The sequence below is a fragment of the Olea europaea genome, unplaced genomic scaffold (assembly GCF_002742605.1).
Source record: "Olea europaea var. sylvestris unplaced genomic scaffold, O_europaea_v1 scaffold218, whole genome shotgun sequence".
Classification (NCBI taxonomy): Eukaryota; Viridiplantae; Streptophyta; class Magnoliopsida; order Lamiales; family Oleaceae; genus Olea; species Olea europaea.
The window spans coordinates 11095-36031 of NW_019239802.1; the positions used below are offsets into that span (position 1 = coordinate 11095).

General features: G+C 33.0%; 3 protein-coding genes and 1 pseudogene across 4 annotated transcripts in view; all 4 read right to left on the minus strand.

Moving 5' to 3' along the window:
- Nucleotides 1–4485: 4485 nt before the first annotated feature.
- LOC111380644 (G-type lectin S-receptor-like serine/threonine-protein kinase At4g03230) lies at nucleotides 4486–7928 on the minus strand. Of its 2 annotated transcripts, XM_023004268.1 has the most exons (5): nucleotides 6089–7928; nucleotides 5792–6002; nucleotides 5476–5713; nucleotides 5047–5197; nucleotides 4486–4970 (listed from the first exon to the last, which is right to left on the minus strand). In XM_023004268.1, exons 1-5 carry the CDS (start codon nucleotides 7691–7693, stop codon nucleotides 4662–4664), a joined length of 2514 nt encoding a protein of 837 aa, XP_022860036.1. In that variant the 5' UTR covers nucleotides 7694–7928; the 3' UTR covers nucleotides 4486–4661. The 2 variants fall into 2 exon arrangements, with proteins under 2 accessions (XP_022860036.1, XP_022860037.1); XM_023004269.1 differs by lacking the exons at nucleotides 5476–5713; nucleotides 6089–7928 and having other exon boundaries at nucleotides 5792–5865.
- Nucleotides 7929–21690: 13762 nt separating this feature from the next.
- On the minus strand, nucleotides 21691–22580 carry LOC111380649 (annotated as a pseudogene).
- A 35-nt stretch (nucleotides 22581–22615) lies between these two features.
- LOC111380643 (G-type lectin S-receptor-like serine/threonine-protein kinase At4g03230) overlaps nucleotides 22616–24937 on the minus strand; it is a 78355-nt gene continuing 76033 nt past the window's right edge. The window contains exon 3 of the mRNA XM_023004265.1: nucleotides 22616–22920. Within this exon, the coding sequence (XP_022860033.1) occupies nucleotides 22736–22920 (185 nt within the window). The 3' untranslated portion in view covers nucleotides 22616–22735. The remainder of the gene's footprint in view (nucleotides 22921–24937) is intronic.
- LOC111380647 (G-type lectin S-receptor-like serine/threonine-protein kinase At2g19130) lies at nucleotides 22968–24581 on the minus strand. Its single transcript, XM_023004275.1, has 2 exons — nucleotides 23170–24581; nucleotides 22968–23084 (listed from the first exon to the last, which is right to left on the minus strand). The coding sequence occupies exon 1, from the start codon at nucleotides 24535–24537 to the stop codon at nucleotides 23410–23412; it is 1128 nt and encodes a 375-aa protein (XP_022860043.1). The 5' UTR covers nucleotides 24538–24581; the 3' UTR covers nucleotides 22968–23084; nucleotides 23170–23409.

Below are 24937 nucleotides of genomic sequence, written 5' to 3' on the forward strand. Positions count from 1 at the left end.
CTATAACTACTATTGACGTAGAATGTATTTGATTGACTTTATTTTTCATGAAAACTGTTATTTTTCCATCCAAATTTCTACTTTTTGAGTATTTGATTGACAACTTTTTTCATGAATAATATTTCCAACTTTTGATCAGGTGATCAAAAATAAGAAAAACATTTTCTTTAGGGAGGGGCGATTTTTATTTTTCAGATAATTCTCTCTCTACATTTCATCTATCCCCCCTTTCTATCTATCCACCAATAAAAAATTGAAAAGTATAATATTTCTTATGTTGAAAATTAAATCAATTAAACACATTTAATTAATATTTTTTATACAAATAATTTCTAGGCAATTGAATTGTCAAAGAAATTATTTTATTTCCATACAAATCCATGCTCGCAATCAAACACCACCCATAAAATCCACAACTTATAAGCTAATTTTGTTTTTTACGAAACATACTCATAATATTCTTCTTATCTAACTTGATTTTTAATTTTATTTATTTTTGTCTAACGTGAATGTAATTTTCGTATCTAATATTTATCAAATTCAATATATGAAGGGTGCATGTGTATAGTGACGAATAGGGTGTATAAAACTTAAGTGCATATTTCAGAGTAATTTTTTGATAATTACTTTTATTTATAGTCATTTTAAACCACAGAATATTAAAAATAAATTATTTTCACGTTTTTCTATAATAGATCCCTACAATTTAACGATACATTGTTCAAAAAAAATATTTTTTTCAAAAGTTTCTTTCACTCCACGACTAAGTATAAAATTAAAGAGAGAGAGAGAGAGCAATAGAAAGAAAAATGGTCAAATTTGTATGGAAAATATCACAAAAATTGGAATGGCCCCAAAACCACTACTTTGGCATGAAAACTCATAAATAATTCTCTTCCACTTTGATCGGGATTGGGACCATTGGAGTGCCAAAAAAATTGTGGATTTTGAATTTTGAAAAACAAGGTGATTTAATCATTTAAAAGATATTGAAATTCATCATGTCAAGTAAGCATCTTAACTCGAAATTTCTGATTATATATGCTGCAAATTATTACACAATCATTCTCTTACCTTTGCTTAAATCCGAGCAAACAATAACAAACGAATTATGGTGGATGGACAGGCCTGTCCGTCTCCCCTCCAATAGGGAGTGCCAATTAGGCGCCCTATTTGAACATTGCCCTATCCAAGTATCTTTATCCATAACAAAAATGTAATGAATCCTGATTGTAGGAACCAAATGCCCCCACAATAAGCATACACTTCACATTGCTGCCTAGGTTGAAACCAAAACAAATTCCACTCCTTCGCATTCCACGATGTCTGCTAAATTTGCATGAAAAAATTCATCACATATCGAGATTTAATGGAAGGATTATAAAGAGAATGTGTAGAAACTCTCATGAACTTTGTCAGCATAAATATGATTATACATATTGTTCAGCCTCATCTCAAAGATTAAACTGAAAAAGAGCCCATTCCAAGCTCCAGTAGTCCCAAAGGCGGACCCACCTTGGGTCATGCAGGGTAAAATGACTTCACAATATTATTATTATTATTTTATTTTATTTTTTTTTGTAAAAATACTTGTTTTAGCCCATTTATGACCTACTTTAACATATGCCAAATGAAGTATAAACATTGTATTCTTAATATCATTTCGAAGTACTCATAGCCTAATTTTTCGCTTCTTAATGGTATGCAAAATGATCAATCATAGCAAAAGTATGGCGCATCAAATTAGGCCGTTCAAAATTAGTATTTCGAAATGATAATTTTTAAAATTTGTCAATTCGTATACTACCTAAATCCACAAATCACCAGCGTAATCTGAAATCTCATTTCGAGAATTGCATTGTAATCATATCAAATGATCTAAACGGATATTGAAAATAGTTAAACAATCGTCAAATACATGTACTAAAAGAGGTGTTTAGCTCTTCTTCTCTTTAAAAAAATTCAAATGTTTCATTAACGTTTATTATTTTTGCACAATAAAATTTTCAATGTAATTTACATCATTTATTATGAAATTTTAAATGAAAAATGACTTCAAAAATTTTAAAATCGTTACGGATTAAATGTTACTTTCAAATTACTTTTACATTAAACTTAATTTTCATTTACTTCCTAGATTAAATGTGAATTTTATTTCAATTCATTTCCTTCCTACATCCAATTTGATTTACTCGCCATTAGATCAACATCTATAAATAAAATGGTAAACAAAACTATACAAGTAACAAAATTCATTTAACAATATTGATAATAATAATAATAATAATGATTATAAGACATTTTCAAAATATCAAAATGCGTATTAACTTATTTTCATTGATATTATATTGTTTTAAAAATTACACATTAATTTTTTATCCCAAAACTCAAAAAGTCTGGATCCACCCCTGACTAGTGCAATATCTATCAGTCCAAGTCTCTCTTATAATAATCTGACTCCCATTTGGATCTAATTCAAAAGAGAAAAGCCCGGGTGCAGGTTCCTCAGAGTTTTTCCAAGAAGTGTGATCTTTCTTTGTTTTTGTACGTTTATCATAAGCAACACTGCTACCAGGCAACAACGTATCTGTTGGATTATCAAAACTTTGCCAAAATCCTTCACTTTCCCAGGTTCCGACTCGTCTCTCAAAACTAAATTTCCATTATCACCTAGAGTTGCCACTAAAGAATTTGAGGTTGTCAACTTTACATCTGTGGACCAAATTGAAACCTGGGACTCTTCCAAAAGCATCTAATTCCCATCCTAAATCTTGAATTCTGCAGAATTCACATCTGAAATGGATGTCTCCCTATTTGCATTGGAGAAACATTTTTGTACCAAATTCCAATATAATAACTGGAAGAAGGACCTCGTGTGAAGAATCCTAGATCAAAGATGTCACCAGAAGAGACAATTGTCTGGCTTCCAGAGAGAGGCTGATTTGCTGTAATGCTGTCAGCTCCTTGGGAATGATCGATGTTTATAGAGAAACATAGGAAAAACAAAACATTGAGAATAAACCAACAAGTGATCTTCGGGATCATAGCTGCAGAAGATGTGATGGAGAGAGTATGAAACAAGAAGTGTTTTTTTGTCAAGCTCATGCTATTTATGGAAGAATGGCCATGCACTTGTACTTTTCCGGTTCTACTAGTCAAATGATTACACCATGAAGGCTCCTCTAGGGTAGAAAGATATAATGCAAGTTGGACTTATGAATACATAGGTCATAGGTAGTGATATAGTCAACTTGCTTGGTGAATGTCAAATTATGTTGTGAATCAATACATTTTGAGCAAAATAATATTCCTTTAATCAATGTCGCCACAACAAAGTGCTGTACAATCAACCCAATATTCAGTATGAAATGTTGCCAAAAGGCCCAAAACTACTAAGCTACCGCCAACATGAAACCGTGTCTTTGGGCGAACATCAAATCAGCATGGAGTGCCATTGCTTCAGCAAAGGAAGGCGAGCCGCCTTCCGTCTTCCGTGCAAGAAACATGAGCAGATACCAACATGTCCCCTCCCCAATGGTCTCAAATCACAGAAAAACAAGGGTAAGTTTCTTAATCTTCATTCACTAGATCCTCCACCCTTGCATGAAAATTATAATTGTCTTACTTTGCACTAGGTCTTTGGGTGGTGCAATGTAGGCCACTTGCGTGTCAGCAAAGGGACAATCGTGTCCACGTCGTACATAGAAGACAGAAAGTTTTTTAACTTTTCTAACAAAAAACTTCAAAAAAGTCCTCCTCCACATGCCAAATATACAACTCTAGTCAAGGCGAATCTTGGATTTTTGTTAAAGATGTATGGAAAAAAAAATCAATTTGGTTAATTTATATATAAATAAAGCATAAGGCAACAACAATTCCCAATAAATATTAACTATTATCAATAGTAATTCTTTAAATATATAAAAAATTAGTGACGTGATGACAAACGAAGTACATACGAATAGTGTAGTAGAGTAAAATCGAGAAGCCTGAATCTAAAATTAACAAATCTCTTTCTCAAATAGCTCATAGCATTTGCAGTAAACTTGTAAAAATTTGGGCTGGCCTATCCGAGAGAGAATACAAGTACTACACGCTTAGTGCAATAAAGTTTTCCTCTTCACGGTTTCTTTTCTCACAACAAAAAAGAATAATTTAATTTGATCAAATTCTAAAAGCGTGCAATCTCATTGCAACTTGCCAACCTTGAACCAAATGTCTGGTGAAACAATATCTTTAGGATTTTCACTGCGGAAGCATGGACAAGACTATGGATCCATCAATATCCTATTCAATATCTGATGTAACCACTGTGGATGACGGTACGAGTATTCAGTAGTTGGAAAATTAAAATTCAGCGGAGCAACATAATCAATAGTTTCTAGCAATGGCATTACATAACTGTTTGTTTTCATATACACAGTTTATTTATTAATTAATAATAGACTTTTTTGTATATGAATGGTTAGTTTTCTCTTACCAATATCCCAAAAATAAAATAACATAAAAGAGGTGTAAAAGTGAGTGTACAAGAGATTGTTATCTTCCTCGGCATAGTTCTACATACACCAATTTCTTGAAAATATTAAGGAACTAATTGGTGCAAATTTTGGTTGAACATACAAACAAACAATACTAATGCAAGGAAATAAGCAAATTCCTCATCTCCCTTGTGGATCAGACATTGTCAATTCATTGGAAATTGAATCCGGTTTATTTGAGGATGAGGATGATATGCTGAAAACACGTTTTCTCATTACAAAAGCTGGTTTCTTGGGAACTGGAACAATTATAGTTTCGCCACTTAGCATTAGGACTACATCTGACATAGAGGGGCGATCATTGGGATCTTCTTCCACACACAAAAGCCCAACATTAATGCACTTCATAACTTCAGATTTCTCACAAGATTCAAGCAGTATTGGATCCACTGAATCGAATACCTTGTTTTCATGCCACAATCTCCATACCTGCAGGAATAGCTTCAAAATATTCTAGACTATGAATTAACTAATTGCATATAAATGGAGAAATTTATCTACTTACATAACCCAAGAGATTCAAGTCTTCTGAGGATTGGTAAAATCCAGTGTTTCTCTTTCCAGTGACTATCTCGAGTACAACAACTCCAAAACTAAATGCATCTGACTTTATAGAGAATAGTCCATCCGATGCATACTCCGGAGACATATAACCACTTGATCAAGTAACTAGAAGTTAGTATATATATATGACATAATATCATGTATATATCAGGTATATATACATAATGCATATGCATAGTTTAATGGAAATTTGTCATTGTTGATATCATTGCACATGTCACAGAGGAGCCAACAACAGAAATACTGATCTAGGCCAAAATCTGGAGATTGTACATACAAGATCATTACAATCAAATAAGATATGAAATGTTTCAGTTTTTCGTGCTTTCAGTAGTCTCGGTGTAATTATATTGTTTTAATTCACACTTACTAGGTTCCTGTGACTTTATTGGTGCTTGCCTCTATACCTTTGCCCTCAACAATTCTTGCCAAACCGAAGTCTGAAATTTTGGGATTCATCTCTTCATCTAACAGAATGTTGCTTGTTTTCAAATCTCTATGAATTATCCTCAACCTTGAATCTTGATGAAGATAAAGAACCCCTCTTGCTATCCCCAAGATGATGTCAAACCGCTTCTTCCAGTTTAGTAACGTGCATAATTCTTTATCTAGTATTTTCAAAAAAAATTATTATTAGTTGAAATGAAAATTGCAAATATAAATCATATCATTTTTCATGAACTAACCAAATATAAAGGCATCCAAACTTTTGTTGGGCATGTATTCATAGAGTAAGATCTTTTCATTCTCCTTCATACAGTAGCCCAAAAGGCGGACGAGGTTTCGGTGTTGAAGCTTTGCAATCAATACAATCTCATTTTGAAATTCGTTAATGCCTTGCAAAGAACAACTTGACAACCTTTTCACTGCAATTTCCTGCCCTCCAGGAAACATTCCCTGCAAGAGTTGTGAGCCAGAATCAATACATAAGGAAGAACAAACTTTGTTGAAACAAACAATTATGGAGAGAACAATAGTTAAACCTTGTAAACAGGACCAAAGCCCCCACGTCCAAGTTTATGTATGTCTGAGAAATTCTTGGTAGCAGCTATTATACTTTCCCAACTGAAGAAAGGAACACCGATACCACTCTGGTTGTCTCTCTCTAAATTATCTGGAGAATTTTTCGTTTCAATTTGCAACACGTCCTTGTACCTTAATGCCAACGATGATCCATCAACTGCTTTCGTAGTCCCAGATTTATGCTTGTGACATATGCATATCACGACAGTGGCCAATAGAACCAAAACAACAGAACCCGCAACAGAACCGATTACAAGTAATTTGCTTCTTTTATTTTTTGAAAACTGAGATGCAGAGGCGGAAAGTCTAATGTGGATCGTTCTTTTACTGCCATTATTTTCTGTGGGTAGTTTTAAATCCATTAGTTCCCCTTTCCAAACCAAGCATGCATTGTCTTCGTAAGAGTAAGCTGTACAAGAGCAATTACTCAAGCAGATAGATTCACACTCTCCAGCACTCCCTGCCATCACTCTTTGTGAATTTGAAGGTAACATAACAAGGTTATTCGCTAGAAACTTGTCTTTTCTGTCATTCCTACAGTTCAAAACGATCTCTCTCTCACAGCCACCTGAATAATCCTTCAAACTCCAATCATTTTCCGACCTTTGCTTAAATCCGGGCAAACAATAACAGAAGTTCGATGAATTCTGATTGCAGGTGCCAAATGCCCCACAATAAGCATACACATCACATTGCTGCATAGGTTGAAACCATAATGAATTCCACTTCTCTTTATACCACACTGTCAGATTAATTTGCCCGGAAACATCCATCACATATCGAGATATAATGAAACGGTTATTAAGAGAATATGTGTAGTAACTCTCGTTAACGTTGTCAACATAACTATGATTAAAAAAACTGTCCAGACTCATTCTGGGGATTGAACTGAAAAAATGCCCATTCCAAGCTCCACTAGTCCAGAACCATTCAGTCCTATTCCATCTTATAATACATTGTCTCCCATTTGGATCTAATTCATTGGAGAAAAGCCCAGTCGCAGGATCCTCGAAATTTTTCCATGAAGTGAGGATTTTCTCTTTTTTTGTATGTTTATTATAGGCAATCTTGCTTCCGGGCAACAACGTATCTGTTGGATTATCAAAACTTTGCCAAAATCCTTCACTTGTCCTAGGTTCTGACTCATCTCTCAATACTAAATTTCCATTATCACCTAGAGCTGCCACTACAGAATCTGAGGTTGTCAAGTTTACATTTGTCGACCAAATTGAAACCTGGGACTCATCCATAAGCACCAAATTCCCATGTAATATCTTAAGTTCTGCAGAGTTCATGTCTGAAATGGGTGTCTCCCTATTTGCTACCCAAACTATGGTCATTGGACTAATATTTTTGTACCAAATTCCTATATAATAACTGGAAAAAGTACCTGGTTTGAAGAATCCCAGTTCAAAAGTCCCACCAGAAGACACGATTGTCTGTTTTCCAGAGAGAGATTTGTTTGCTCTGATGCTGTCACCTCCTAGGGAAAGATTGATGTTAATATAGAAACATAGGAAAAACAATATGGAGAAAATGAAACAACGAGTGTTCTTTGTGATCATAGCTGCAGAAGAAGTGTGTAGGACAAGGAGAGAAAGAAAGTATGAAACAAGAAGTTTTTTTTTTCAAGTGCATACTTTTTACAAGAAGGAAAGTCGTGTATTAATACTTTTCCGCTTCTACGAGTCAAATGATTTTTAATCCACGAAGATGTGGGGAGGAGAGAGTTATGTCGAGTTGGACTTAGGGATACACAGGCAGAACGAAATGAATTGGGGTTGTTGAGTCAACCTGCTTTGAGAATGACAAATTATGTTGTGAATCAATACATTTTGAGCAAATATGTATTCCATAATTTCCATTAATCAATGGACCACAAGAATGTGAGCAGCGTCGGTCTTCGGGGTGGGGCCAATTTCATAAATTAGCCCCCAAAGTTGTTGAATGTTATAAATTAATTGGTCATTAATTATGTTAGTGGTTTAAAGAAGAAGTAACAACCCTTCTCATTTTTTCAAGCGCTTGGCCGACTCCATTTAATGTTGGTGAAGTCATAATTGTACAAAAGTAAAAAAATATTTCGTGTAGAATCCCAGTTCAAAAGTCCCACCAAAAGACATGATTCTCTTTTCCAGAGAGAGATTGGTTTGCTCTGATGCTATCACCTCCTAGGGAAAGATTGATGTTAATATAGAAGCATAGGAAAAACAACACAGAGAGAATGAAACAAGTGTTCATTGGGATCATGCTTGCAATAGATGTGTGTACGGACAAGGAGAGAAAGAGAGTATGAAACGAGAAGTGTTTTTTTTTTTCAAGCACATGCTATTTACGGGAACGAGAGTCATTAACTAATACTTTTCCGCTTCTACAAGTCAAAAGAAGGGAAAAAAAGGGGGGGAGAAAAAAAGACGGCATTTATGGCGTGCAAAGGCATGCCATAAAAAGCCAATCCTTTTTTTTTTTTTTTTTTTACAAACACGACATGCTCAGTAGGTACGCCATAAATACCTTAACCAATTGATTTTTAATGGCATACACTTATCGCATGCCGTAAATAGTGTATTTTTACAGCATGCCTTAGATGCACACCATAAATGAATGCCGTAAAAAGCTGAGCATGTCGTGTTTGTAATAATTGTTTTCTTACGATTTTTTTTCTGTCAAAATTGATATGATAGAAACTAATCTGAACCGGAAGAGATTCGATTATGGTTCGATTCTAGTAATTACATAAAATTGAATTCCATTGACAAAAAATTATAATATTATTGATACTTCTAGTTCTTGGAATATTTAGATTGAACCGTTAGACGCTCATCCCTAAGTTTCATAAAACCTATAACTACTATTGACTTAGAATGTGTTTGATTGACTTTATTTTTCATCCAGATTTCTACTTTTTGAGTATTTGATTGACAATTTTTTTCATGAATAATATTTCCAACTTTTGATCAGGGGATCAAAAACAAGAAAAACATTTTATTTAGGGTGGGGTGATTTTTATTTTTCAGATAATTCTCTCTCTCCATTTCGTCTATCCCCCTTTTTATCTATCCACCAATAAAAAATTGAAAAGTATAATATTTCTTATGTTGAAAATTAAATCAAACAAACACATTTAATTAATATTTTTATACAAATAATTTCTAGGCAATTGAATTGTCAAAGAATTTATTTTATTTCCATACAAATCCATGCTCGCAATCAATACCACCCATAAAATCCAAAACTTATAAACTAATTTTGTTTTTTTACGAAACATACTCATAATATTCTTCTTATCTAACATGATTTTTAATTTTATTTATTTTTGTCTAACGTGAATGTAATTTTCATATCTAATATTTATCAAATTCAATATATGAAGGGTGCATGTGTATAGTGACGAATAGGGTGTATAAAACTTAAGTGCATATTTAGTAGCAATGTTTTGATAATTAATTTTATTTATAGTCATTTTTAACCACAGAATATTAAAAATAAATTATTTTCACATTTTTCTATAATAGCTCCCTACAATTTAACCATACATTTTTCAAAAAAATATTTTTTCAAAAGTTTCTTTCACTCCATGACTAAGTATAAAATTAAAGAGAGAGAGAGAGAGAGAGAGAGAGAGAGAGAGAGAGAGAGAGAGAGAGAGAGAGAGAGAGGAAAATGGTGAAATTTGTACGGAAAATATCACAAAAATTGGAATGGCCCCAAAACCACTACTTTGGCGTGAAAACTTATAAATAATTCTCTTCCACTGTGATCGGGACTGGGACTATTGGAGTGCAAAAAAAAATTGTAGATTTTGAATTTTGAAAAACAAGGTAATTTAATCATGTAATACCTTAATAAAAAAGAAACAAAAAAGAAAAGTCAAAGATGTCGTATAAAAAAAAAAGGATTGAGGCGGTGGAGGATTGGATTGATATCAATCCAATCCAAATCCATTACAAAACAAATAAAAATCCATTATCCACATTAAAACACATACACACAGTGAAAAAAAAACGTTCACGGAGAGAGAAAGAGAAAAGAGAAAGGAAAAAAAAGAGGGGGAACAGAGAGTTATGTCGAGCTGGACTTAGGGATACACGGGCATGCCGAAATGAATTGGGGTTGTTGAGTCAACCTGCTTTGAGAATGACAAATTATGTTCTGAATCAATACATTTTGAGCAAATATGTATTCCATAATATCCATTAATCAATGGACCACAAGAATGTGAGCAGCATCGGTCTTCGGGGCTGGGGCCAATTTCATAAATTAGCCCCCAAAGTTGTTGAATGTTATAAATTAATTGGTCATTAATTTACAAACCAAAAAAAAAAAAATTATGCTAGTGGTTTAAAGAAAAAGTAACAACCCTTCTCATTTTTTCAAGGGTTTGGCCGACTCCATTTAATGTTGGTGAAGTTATAATTGTACAAAAGTAAAATATTTCGTGTAGAATCCCAGTTCAAAAGTCCCACCAAAAGACATGATTCTCTTTTCCAAAGAGAGATTGGTTTGCTCTGATGCTATCACCTCCTAGGGAAAGATTGATGTTAATATAGAAGCATAGGAAAAACAACACAGAGAGAGTGAAACAAGTGTCCATTGGGATCAAACTTGCAGTAGATGTGTGCACGGACAAGGAGAGAAAGAGAGTATGAAACGAGAAGTGTTTTTTTTTTTTCAAGCGCATGCTATTTACGGAAATGAAATTCATTAACTAATACTTTTCCCCTTCTACAAATCAAAAAAAGGGAGAAAAAAAGATGGCATTTACGGCGTACAAAGGCATGCCATAAAAAGCCAATCCTTTTTTTTTTTTTTTTTTTTACAAACACGACATGCTCAATACGTATGCCGTAAATACCTTAACCAATTGATTTTTAATGGCATATATTTATCGCATGCCGTAAATAGTCTATTTTTACGGCATGCCTTAGATGCACACCATAAATGAATGCCATAAAAAGATGAGCATGTCGTGTTTGTAATAATTGTTTTCTTACTATTTTTTTTTCTTTCAAAATTGATATGATAGAAACTAATCTGAACCGGAAGAGATTTGATTATGGTTCGATTCTAGTAATTACATAAAATTGAATTCCATTGACAAAAAATTATAATATTATTGATACTTCTTGTTCTTGGAATATTTAGATTGAACTGTTAAATGCTCATCCCTAAGTTTCATAAAACCTATAACAACTATTGACTTAGAATGTGTTTGATTGACTTTATTTTTCATGAAAAATGTTATTTTTCCATCCAAATTTCTACTTTTTGGGTATTTGATTGACAATTTTTTTCATGAGTAATATTTCCAAATTTTGATCAGGTGATCAAAAACAAGAAAAACATTTTCTTTAGGGAGGGGTGATTTTTATTTTTCAGATAATTCTCTCTCACCATTTCGTCTATCCCCGTTTTCTATCTATCTCCCAATAAAAAATTGAAAAATATAATATTTCTTATGTTGAAAATTAAATCAATCAAACACATTTAATTAATATTTTTTATACAAATAAGTTCTAGGCAATTGAATTGTCAAAGAATTTATTTTATTTCCATACAAATCCATGCTCGCAGTCAAACACCACCCATAAAATCCACAACTTATAAACTAATTTTGTTTTTTACGAAACATACTCATAATATTCTTCTTATCTAACACGATTTTAATTTTATTTATTTTTGTCTACCGTAAATGTAATTTTCGTATCTAATATTTATCAAATTCAATATATGAAGGGTGCATGTGTATAGTGACGAATAGGGTGTATAAAACTTAAGTGCATATTTAGTAGTAATTTTTTGATAATTACTTTTGTTTATAGTCATTTTTAACCAAAGAATATTAAAAATAAATTATTTTCATGTTTTTCTATAATAGCTCCCTACAATTTAACCATACATTTTTCAAAAAAAATAATTTTTCAAAAGTTTCTTTCACTCCAAGACTAAGTATAAAATTAGAGAGAGAGAGAGAGAGAGAGAGAGAGAGAGAGAACAATAGAAAGAAAAATGGTGAAATTTGTATGGAAAATATCACAAAAATTGGATTGGCCCCAAAACCACTACTTTGGCATGAAAATTCATAAATAATTCTCTTCCACTGTGATCGGGATTGGGACCATTGGAGTGCAAAAAAAAAAAATTGTAGATTTTGAATTTTGAAAAACAAGGTGATTTAATCATGTAATACCTTAATAAAAAAAATACAAAAAAGAAAAGTCAAAGACGTCATAAAAAAAAGATTGTGGCTATGGAGGATTGGATTGATATTAGTCCAATCCAAATCATCAATCCAATCCAAATCCATTACAAAACAAATAAAAATCCATTATCCACATTAAAACACGTACACACAGTGAAAAAAAAAAGGTGCAGGGAGAGAGAAAGAGAAAAAGAGAAATAGAAAAGTCTACATTATTAGGCTTGAATTCCTCAATTTTGAAAAATAAGTAAAAAGTTACTTATTATCAAGTTATGTTTGATTTTATAGTTGTTAGTTTGTTAGACTAAATTCAATTTTATTGAAGGGGTTAAGTGTAATAAGATATGAAATTGAGTAAGATGAAAGAAAAACTAGCTTTAGTTATTAAAGTGACTGTAGAAATCGTCCAAACGTGAAATGATTAAGTTTGGACATTGCCTATTTAATTATTGAAATTTCTTAAAATAATTAATTGTTGATTTGAAAATTATATCATATTTCAGGCGGCGATATTGACATCGAGACAGCTTACCAACGAGTTAATTTTTCGAATATAGTACTGTGAGTGGAAAAATATAAATATTTTTAAAGTATTTATAAATTAAGTATATTGTTAAAATATGTGCAATTATATGCAATTATGTGTTCGAAATATATGGTTATTATGGAAATATCTTTTATTATGATACATGTGGATTTTAAAGATTGTATACGGTACATTGTGAGATGGGATATGAGATATGATTTTGAGATCGACCAGAAAAGTACCCGTGATTATATATTTCTTCTAATTCACTAAGGGGCCTTGGCCGTGTTCTATACTACACTGAGGGGTCTTGGACCGGGGATGAAGGGGTCTCGACCATGTACATATAGTTCACTAAGGGGCCTTGGCCGTGTTCTATACTACAATGAGGGGTCTTGGATCGGGGATGAAGGGGTCTCGACCATGTACATATAGTTCACTTTGGGGCCTTGACCATGTTCTAGAATTGATTATGGGAGGTCTTTGAGACCACCTTTCATTCACGGAGGGGCCGAAGGCCAGTAGTGAAAGTTTTTAGCCCGAGAGGTGGATTATATATTTCAGTCAAAGGGTACATTTTTTGTGAACTTTTCAGCACGTTTAATGTGATGAGATTGTAGCATGGTTATCAGCTCATGTTTATATCATGATATTGAAATGATATTTTACGACCTTATGTGAGTATTTCACTTTTGGTTATAATTGCATGATGTTATCTTGTGAGTTATTAAGTGATATGAACTCAATTTTGGATAGAAATGTAAAATTGAAAAAGTATAATTATTTTCGAGCTTCTCCACTCACTGAGCTATCAACTCATATATTTTTCCACAATTTTTCCTACAGGTAGCAATTAATTCTTTTTAGCTGGAAGAGCCTAATGAATTTGGAATGAGAGTCATACGACATGTTAAATATTATAACTTATATTGATAAAGCACGAAGTAAATATTTTGGGCCCATCTCATTATATTTTGCATGTCATTTGATTTTGACGCATATTTTGAGATAACTCATAGTCAGTTTTGGTGATAGATTTGACATCTAGTCAGCATCTATCATCGGCGCACGTCACATTTCAAGTCCATTAGGGTAATTCGAGACGGGTTGTGTCAAAATGGTATCAGAGCATGGTTTCGAAAATTTTTATGGTTCATGCATGTTCAGTGGATATGATTACATGTCGTGGTGGCAGAAATCACTGGCTCTCTAACTCAAATGCATAGAACTAAAAATGATAGAAAGATATTTTTAACAAATCCAGGAAAGACTAGTATATAAGTATGGCAGTTGCAATGATATTATGGATGGAAATGTTATTAGTTGTTGGGTTGGAATTATGTGTGTATGTAACCTATTAGGATTTGAACAGATTGTGATGATTTGCGGGGCATTCGAAGTCACAGATGTTACAACCACTTAATTATCAATTTATATGTAGAACTACATGATTTTTTTTATTTGTACATAGGAAAATTTTTAGTTATAGCTTGCACGATAAATACAAGGAAATGATATGATGTGTGATTGGTGACAATCAGTGAGGAATGTTAATTATTCTTGAAGCCAAATGGTCATTAGTGTTATCAAAATACTGTGGTGATTTGTGGCCACTTATATGGGATGATAATAGAAATCATAATGGTGTACATTTATGCTATATGATAAGAAATTGTGGAAGAAAAAATGATTATTTGTGGATTGATAGATAACAATATGTTATCTTGTATTTTACGAATCGAGGAAATTAACGGTACTTCTAATTATTTCGATTATTTCTTTGTGGTTTGAGTACAAGGAATGTGAGAATAAGAGGGATGAATTTCATAATGATTACCTATTATGCGGCGATTTGTTGCTTTAAAAATAGAATTAAATGGATATGTACATTTAGGTATGTTTATGTGAATCGAGAAATAAAAAGGAGTAGAGAATGGTAAAGTTGGAATTTATTGACATTGGAAAATTAACATGTCCAATTTTGGTGGTACATTGATGTGTGGGAGGTTATTCTTTTATGATTTTAAGGAAAATTGATATAATTAAATGTTTTAGGTCTACGATATAACGATAAATGATAACGTTACATAACCATAAGATGATATGGTGAATAGCATGTACATGAATGCTATGGTTGTTCTATAGCAAAATAATGTGATGAAATAATTGGGTTATTTTCGATTGTATTTTTGGATTTCGCGGATAAAGTATTCCATTCTTCTCGAGATCTATACGTTATAGAATAAATGGATGATATTTGGATAGTTTAATGTCTAAGGCAATCATCAAATTTAAATTTTATTCAATTGTTGAATGGTATCTTTAGGCTATAATCTTAATTGAAGGTTTTGTGCGATATATAAGAAAGCTTATGCATTGGTGATAGACTAGTAGCCTCGTTATGGAATAAGAGTATGAAATTGTCATGGTTTAAATGTTATAATTGTCCCTTCATAGAAAGAAAGAGCATCAAAATTATGTGGATTTAAGAATGTAAAAGTGTTGCTATTAAATTATATTTTGAGGAAACATTTGCTCTTGTATCTAAAGTTGATGAAGGTTTGAATCGTGATAATGGATTATGTTGAGGTTTAGAAAGTGTCCTAAAGTAAAATGATGAATTATGTTTTATATTGTAGATTGTTGAAGGTGTTTGATTAAAACACGATTCATAATTGGGTATATTAAGGTTGAATTTAGGAATTTGATGTTATAACATTGCGAGAAACATCGATACTTATCTATTATCAATTTAAAGTATATTTTATTCAAAATTGTGGAAATGGAAATTGCTTATATATTATCATTGTATATTTATCATTGGTTGATATAGAATTAACGAAACGAACACCATATTGATTTATCTCAATTATTTTGTTGGGGCTATCTAGAATTTTTGAAAATTCATGAACAGTTGAATTTTTGGAGATATTGTCAGTTTAGAATTGAGGTAATTATCCTCAAATAGTTTTCGTTTGAGGTTCCAAGTACACAGAATGGAGACAAAATGGTATTTAAATCATTGTTGATAGATTGATAAATGTTACAAGATTCTTTTCAAGTGATATGGTCAGTTCATGGGATAGATTTATAAAATTTCATTTAGACAAGATTGTTAATGACATGGTGGAATTGGACTATCTACCTTCGGCTTAGTTGTAAGGAGTTATATACCTAAGTTACCTTGTGCAAAATAGAATGTGAGACACTATGAAGACAAGTTCAAAAGAGAGACTATCAACTATGGTTGGTTGATTAAAGGGGACTTGGATAATTATTATTTTTCATGGAATTGACACACAAGAACTAGACACAAGTGACGATAATTAAGGTTCTATATGATATTGAAATATTCCAATGACATAATTATTGTGAAGAAATTGATGAAAGAATGTTATTTGGTTTTAGCATGTTAACATTACAGAGAAAGAATGTGATTAGAGAATAGTTTAAATTAGGACGTAAGGTGAAGATTTGGAGAAAATGAAAAGTAGTATCTTGAACCTCAATTCGAAAAAAATAAAATCAAAATAATAATTGAGTTTTCCTAAGATTTGGAAAAAAGGAAAAGATGAGAATACCATATATTGGTTCTTTGGAAGTTATTAAAACTATGATGGGAAGGATTAAATTTTGGGACTAAAAGTTCGTTGGAGAAATCATTCAATAGAAGAGGCACTATGGAAAGTGAAGAGCACATGTATTCCCAAAATCCTGAGCTTTTTGTACTTAATCAATTGAATTTCAAGGACGAAATTCTTTTAAAAGAGTGAGTTTTGTAATACTTTAATAAAAAAATACAAAAAAGAAACAAAAAAAAAAAAAAAAGTCAAAGATGTCATTAAAAAAAAAAGATTGAGGCGGGGGAGGATTGGATCGATATCAATCCAATCCAAATCCATTACAAAACAAATAAAAATCCATTATCCACATTAAAACACATACACAGTGAAAAAAAAGGTGCGGGGAGAGAGAAAGAGAAAAAGAGAGGAAAAAAAAGGGAAAGAAGAAAAAAAATAGAAAATTTTTGCCAACGTGTTAGGAATTAAGTGGTCTACATTATTAGTCGTGAATTCCTCAATTTTGAAAGGTAAGTAAAAAGTTACTTATTATCAAGTTATATTTGATTTTATAGTTGTTAGATTATTAGATTAAATTCAATTTTATTGAAGGGGTTAAGTGTAATAAACTATGAAATTGAGTAAAATGAAAGAAAAACTAGTTTTAGTTATTAAAGTGATAGTAGAAATCGCCCAAATGTGAAATGATTAATTGTTGATTTAAAAATTATATCATATTTCAGGCGGCGATATTGACATCGGGACAGTTTACCAACGAGTTAATTTTTCGAACAAAGTACTGTGAGTAGAAAAATATAAATATTTTTAAAGTATTTATAAATTCAGTATATTGTTAAAGTATGTGTTCGAATTATATAGTTATTATGGAAATATCTTTTATTATGATACATGTAGATTTTAAAGATTGGATACGGTACATTGTGAAATGGGATATGAGATATGATTTTGAGATCAACCAGAAAAGTACCCATGATTATATATGTCTTCTAGTTCACTGAGGGGCCTTGGCCGTGTTCTATACTACACTGAGGGGTCTTGGACCGGGGATGAAGGGGTCTCGATCGTGTACATATACTTCACTGAGGGCCATTGACCGTATTCTAGAATTGATTATGAAAGGTCTTTGAAATCGACTTTCGTTCACAAAGGGGCCAACGGCTCGTGGCGAAAGTTCTTAGCCCGAGGGGCGGATTATATATTTCAGTCAGAGGGTACATTTTTGGTGGATTTTTCAGCACATTTGATGTGATGAGATTATAGCATAGTTATCAGCTGAAGTTTATATCATGATTTTGAGATGATATTTTACGACCTTATGTGAATATTTCACTTTTGGTTATAATTACATGATGTTATCTTGTGAGTTATTAAATGATATGAACTCAATTTTCGATAGAAATGTCAAATTGAAAAAGTATAATTATTTTCGAGTTTCTCCACTCACTGAGCTATCAACTCATATATTTTCCCATGATTTTTCCTACAGATAGCAATTAATTCTTTTTAGCTGAAAGAGCCTAATGATTTTGGAATGAGAGCCACACGATATGTTCAATATTATAACTCATATCGATGAAGCACGAAGTAAATATTTTGGGCCCATCTCATTATATTTTACATTTCATTTGATTTTGGCGCATATTTTGAAGTAACTCATAGTCGGCCTTGGTGATAGATTTGACATCTAGTCAGCATCTATCATCGGCGCACGTCATGTTCTGGGTCCATTACGGTGATTCGGGACGGGTCGTGTCAAATCATTTAAAAGATATTGAAATTCATCATGTCAAGTAAACATCTTAACTCGAAATTTATGATTATGTATGCTGCAAATTATTACAAAATCATTCTCTTACCTTTGCTTAAATCCGAGCAAACAATAACAAACGAATTATGGTGGATGGACAGGCCTGTCCGTCTCCCCTCCAATAGGGAGTGCCAATTAGGCGCCCTATTTAGACATCGCCCTATCCAAGTATCTTTATCCATAACAAAAATGTAATGAATCCTGATTGTAGGAACCAAATGCCCCCACAATAAGCATACACATCACTTTGCTGACTAGGTTGAAACCAAAACAAATTCCACTCCTTCGCATTCCACGATGTCTGCTAAATTTGCACGAAAAAATTCATCACATATCGAGATTTAATGGAAGGATTATAAAGAGAATATGTGTAGAAACTCTCATGAACTTTGTTAGCATAAATATGATTATACATATTGTTCAGCCTCATCTCAGGGATTAAACTGAAAAAGAGCCCATTCCAAGCTCCAGTGGTCCCAGAGGCGGACCCACCTTGGGTCATGCAGGGTAAAATGACTTCACAATTTTATTATTATTATTATTATTATTTTATTTTCATTTTTTTGTAAAAATACTTGTTTTAACCCATTTATGACCTACTTTAACACATGCCAAATGAAGTATAAACATTGTATTCTTAATATCATTTCGAAGTACTCATAGCCTAATTTTTTGCTTCTTAATAGTGTGCGAAATGATCAATCGTAGCAAAAGTTATGGCACATCAAATTAGGCCATTCGAAATTAGTATTTCGAAATGATAATTTTTAAAATTTGTCAATTCGTATACTACCTAAATCCACAAATCACTTGCGTAATCTGAAACCTCATTTCGAGAACTACATCGTAATCATATCAAATGATCCAAACGGATATTGAAAATAGTTAAATAATCGTCAAACATATGTACTAAAAAAAAAATTCAAATATTTCATAAACGTATATTATTTTTGCACAATAAAATTTTCAATATAATTTACATCATTTATTATGGAATTTTAAATGAAAAATGACTTCAAAAATTTTAAAATCGTTATGGATTAAATGTTACTTTCAAATTACTTTTACATTAAACTTAATTTTCATTTACTTCCTAGATTGAATGTGAATTTTATTTCAATTCATTTCCTTCCTACATCCAATTTGATTTAGTCGCCTTTAGATCAACATCTATAAATAAAATGTAAACAAAACTATACAAATAACAAAATTCATTTACAATATAGATAATAATAATTATTATAAGACATTTTCAAAATATCAAAATGTGTATTAACTTATTTTCATTGATATTATATTGTTTTAAAAATTACACATTAATTTTTTATCCCAAAACTCAAAAAGTCTAGATCCGCTTCTGACTAGTGCAATATCTATCAGTCCAATTCCATCTTATAATAATCCGACTCCCATTTGGATCTAATTCAAAAGAGAAAAGCCCGGGTGCAGGTTCCTCAGAGTTTTTTCCAAGAAGTGTGAACTTTCCTTGTTTTTGTACGTTTATCATAGGCAAGGCTGCTACCAGGCAACAACGTATCTGTTGGATTATCAAAACTTTGCCAAAATCCTTCACTTTCCCAGGTTCTGACTCGTCTCTCAAAACTAAATTTCCATTATCACCTAGAGTTGCCACTAAAGAATTTGAGGTTGTCAAGTTTACATATGTGGACCAAATTGAAACCTGGGACTCTTCCAAAAGCATCTAATTCCCATCCTAAATCTTGAATTCTGCAAAATTCACATCTGAAATGGATGTCTCCCTATTTGCATTGGAGAAACATTTTTGTACCAAATTCCAATATAATAACTGGAAGAAGGACCTCGTGTGAAGAATCCTAGTTCAAAGATGTTACCAGAAGAGGTAATTGTCTGGCTTCGAGAGAGAGGCTGATTTGCTGTAATGCTGTCAGCTCCTTGGGAATGATCGATGTTTATAGAGAAACATAGGAAAAACAAAACATAGAGAATAAAACAACAAGTGATCTTCGGGATCATAGCTGCAGAAGATGTGAGAGAGAGAGTATGAAACAAGAAGTGTTTTTTGTCAAGCTCATGCTATTTATGGAAGAAAGGCCATGCACTTGTACTTTTCCCGTTCTACTAGTCAAATGATTACACCATGAAGGTTCCTTTAGGGTAGAAAGACATAATGCAAGTTGGACTTATGAATACATAGGTCATAGGTAGTGATATAGTCAACTTGCTTGGAGAATGTCAAATTATGTTGTGAATCAATACATTTTGAGCAAAATAATATTCCTTTAATCAATGTCGCCACAACAAAGTGCTGTACAATCAACCTAAAATTCAGTATGCAATGTAGCCAAAAGGCCCAAAACTACTAAGCTACCGCCAACATGAAACCGTGTCTTTGGGCGAACATCAGATCAGCATGGAGTGCCATTGCTTCAACAACGGAAGGCGGCTCGCCTTCCGTCTTCCGTGCAAGAAACATGAGCAGATACCATCCCCGCCCCCCCCCCCCAATGGTCTCAAATCACAGAAAAACAAGGCTAAGTTTCTTAATCTTCATTCACTAGATCCTCCACCCTTGCATGAAAATTATAATTGTCTTGCTTTGCATTAGGTCTTCGGGTGGTGCAATGTAGGCCACTTGCGTGTCAGCAAAGGGACGATCATGTCCACGTCGTACAAAGAAGACAGAAAGTTTTTTAACTTATCTAACAAAAAACTTCAAAAAAGTCCTCCTCCACCTGCCAAATATATAACTCTAGTCAAGGCGAATCTTGGATTTTTGTTAAAGATGTATTAAAATAATAGTAATAATAATCAATTTGCTTAAATTTATATATAAATAAAGCATAAGGCAACAACAATTCAATAAATAGTAACTATTATCAATAGTAATTCTTTAAATATATAAAAAATTAGTGACGTGATGACAAACGAAGTACATACGAATAGTGTAGTAGAGTAAAATCGAGAAGCCTGAATCTAAAATTAACAAATCTCTTTCTCAAATAGCTCATAGCATTTGCAGTGAACTTGTAAAAATTTGGGCTGGCCTATCCGAGAGAGAATACAAGTACTACACACTAAGTGCAATAAAGTTTTCCTCTTCACGGTTTCTTTTTCTCACAGCAAAAAAGAATAATTTAATTTGAGTCAAATTCTAAAAGCGTGCAATCTTGTTGCAACTAGCCAACCTTGAACCAAATGTCTAGTGAAACAATATCTGTAGGATTTTCACCGTAGAAGCATGGACAAGACTATGGATCCATCAATATCCTATTCAATATCTGATATAACCACTGTGGATGACGGTACAAGTATTCAGTAGTTGGAAAATTAAAATTCAGTGGAACAACATAATCTATTGTTTCTAGCAATGGCATTACATAACTGTTTGTTTTCATATACGCAGTTTTTTAATTCATTAATAATAGACTTTTTGTATATGAATGGTTAGTTTTTTATTACCAATATCCCAAAAATAAAATAACATAAAAGAGGTGTAAAAGTGAGTGTACAAGAGATTGTTATCTTCCTCGGCATAGTTCTACATACACCAATTTCTTGAAAATATTAAGGAACTAATTGGTGCAAATTTTGGTTGAACATACAAACAAACAATACTAATGCAAGGAAATAAGCAAATTCCTCATCTCCCTTGTGGATCAGACATTGTCAATTCATTGGAAATTGAATCCGGTTTATTTGAGGATGAGGATGATATGCTGAAAACAAGATATCTCATTACAAAAGCTGGTTTCTTGGGAACTGGAACAACTATAGTTTCGCCACTGAGCATTAGGACTACATCTGACACAGTGGGGCGATCATTGGGATCTTCTTCCACACACAAAAGCCCAACACTAATGCATTTCATAACTTCAGATTTCTCACAAGATTCAAGCAGTATTGGGTCCACCGAATCGAATACCTTGTTTTACTCCACAATCTCCATACCTGCAGGAATAGCTTCAAAATATTCTAGACTATGAATTGGCTAAAATGTTGCATATAAATGGAGAAATTTATCTACTTACATAACCCAAGAGATTCAAATCTTCTGAGGACTGGTAAAATCCCGTGTTTCTCTTTCCAGTGACTATCTCGAGTACAACAACTCCAAAACTAAATACATCTGACTTTATAGAGAATAGTCCATCCGATGCATACTCCGAAGACATATAACCACTTGATCAAGTAACTAGAAGTTAGTCTATATAAATGACATAATATCATGTGTATATCAGGTATATATACATAATGCATATGCATAGCTTAGTAGAAATTTGTCATTGTTGATATCATTGCACATGTCACAGAGGAGCCAACAACAGAAATGTTGATCTAGGCCAAAATCTGGAGATTGTACGTACAAGATCATTACAATCGGATAAGATATGAAATGTTTCAGTTTTTTGTGCTTTCAGTAGTCTCGGTTTAGTTATATCATTTTAGTTGACACTTACTAGGTTTCTGTGACTTTATTGGTGCTTGCCTCTGTACCTTTGCCCTCAACAATTATTCCAAACCGAAGTCTGAAATTTTGGGGTTCATCTCTTCATCTAACAGAATGTTGCTTGTTTTCAAATCTCTATGAATTATCCTCAACCTTATATCTTGATGAAGATAAAGAACCCCTATTGCTATACCCAAGATGATGTCAAACCGCTTCTTCCAGTGTAGTAACGTGCATAATTTTTTATCTAGTATTTTCATTCTCCTTCATACAGTAGCCCAAACGGTGAACGAGGTTTCAGTGTTGAAGCTTTGTAATCAATACAAACTCATTTTGAAATACGTTAATGCCTTGCAAAGAACAGCTTGACAACCTTTTCACTGCAATTTCTTGCCCTCCAGGAAACATTCCCTGCAAGAGTTGTGAGCTAGAATCAATACATAAGGAAGAAGAAACTTTGTTGTAACAACAATTATGGAGAGAACAATAGTTAAACCTTGTAAACAGGACCAAAGCCCCCACGTCCAAGTTTATGTATGTCTGAGAAATTCTTGGTAGCAGCTATTATACTTTCCCAACTGAAGAAAGGAACACTGATACCACTCTAGTTGTCACCCTTTAAATTATCTGGAGAATTTTTTTGTTTCAATTTGCAACACGTCCTTGTACCTTAATGCCAACGATGATCCATCAACCGCTTTCGTAGTCCCAGATTTATGCTTGTGACATATGCATATCACGACAGTGGCAAAACAACAGCAACAGAACCGATTACAAGTAATTTGCTTCTTTTATTTTTTGAAAACTGAGATGCAGAGGCAGAAAGTCTAATGTTGATCGTTCTTTTACTGCCATTATTTTCTGTGGGTAGTTTTAAATCCATTAGTTCACCTTTCCAAACCAAGCATGCATTGTCTTCGTAAGAGTAAGCTGTACAAGAGCAATTACTCAAGCAGATAGATTCACACTCTCCAGCACTCCCTGCCATCACTCTTTGTGAATTTGAAGGTAACATAACAAGGTTATTCGCTAGAAACTTGTCTTTTCTGTCATTTGTACAGTTCAAAATGATCTCTCTCACACTGCCACCTGAATAATCCTTCAAACTCCAATCATTTTCCGACCTTTGCTTAAATCCGGGCAAACAATAACAGAAGTTCGATGAATTCTGATTGCAGGTACCAAATGCCCCACAATAAGCATACACATCACATTGCTGCATAGGTTGAAACCATAACAAATTCCACTTCTCTTTATACCACAATGTCAGCTTAATTTGCCCGGTAACATCCATCACATATCGAGATTTAATGAAACGGTTATTAAGAGAATATGTGTAGTAACTCTTGTTAACGTTGTCAACATAACTATGATTAAAAAAATTGTCCAGACTCATTCTGGGGATTGAACTGAAAAAATACCCATTCCAAGCTCCACTAGTCCAGAACCATTTAGTCCTATTCCATCTTATAATACATTGTCTCCCATTTGGATCTAATTCATTGGAGAAAAGCCCAGTCGCAGGATCCTCGGAATTTTTCCATGAAGTGAGGATTTTCTCTTTTTTTTTTGTGTGTTTGTCGTAGGTAATCTTGCTACTGGGCAACAACGTATCTGTTGGATTATCAAAACTTTGCCATAGTGCTTCACTTGTCCTAGGTTCTGACTCATCTCTCAAAACTAAATTTCCATTATCATCTAGAGTTGCCACTACAGAATTTGAGGTTGTCAAATTTACATTTGTGGACCAAATTGAAACCTGGGACTCAACCATAAGCACCAAATTCTCATCTAAAATCTTTAGTAATGTAGAGTTCATGTCTGAAATGGGTGTCTCCCTATTTGCTACCCAAACTATGGTCATTGGACTAATATTTTCGTACCAAATTCCAATATAATAACTAGAAGAAGTACCTGGTTTGAAGAATCCCAGTTCAAAAGTCCCACCAGAAGACACGATTGTCTGTTTTCCAGAGAGAGATTGGTTTGCTTTGGTGCTCTCTCCTCCTAGTGAAAGATTGATGTTAATATAGAAACATAGGAAAAACAACACAGAGATAATGAAATAACAAGTGTTCTTTGGGATCATAGCTGCAGTAGATGTGTGTACAGACAAGGAGAGAAGGAGAGCATAAAACAAAGTGTTTTTTTCAAGCGCATACGATTTACGAGAAGGAAAGTCACACTAGTCAAATCAAATGATTTTTAATCCATGAAGGTGTGGGTTGGAGAGAGTTATGTCGAGTTTGGACTTAGGGATACAT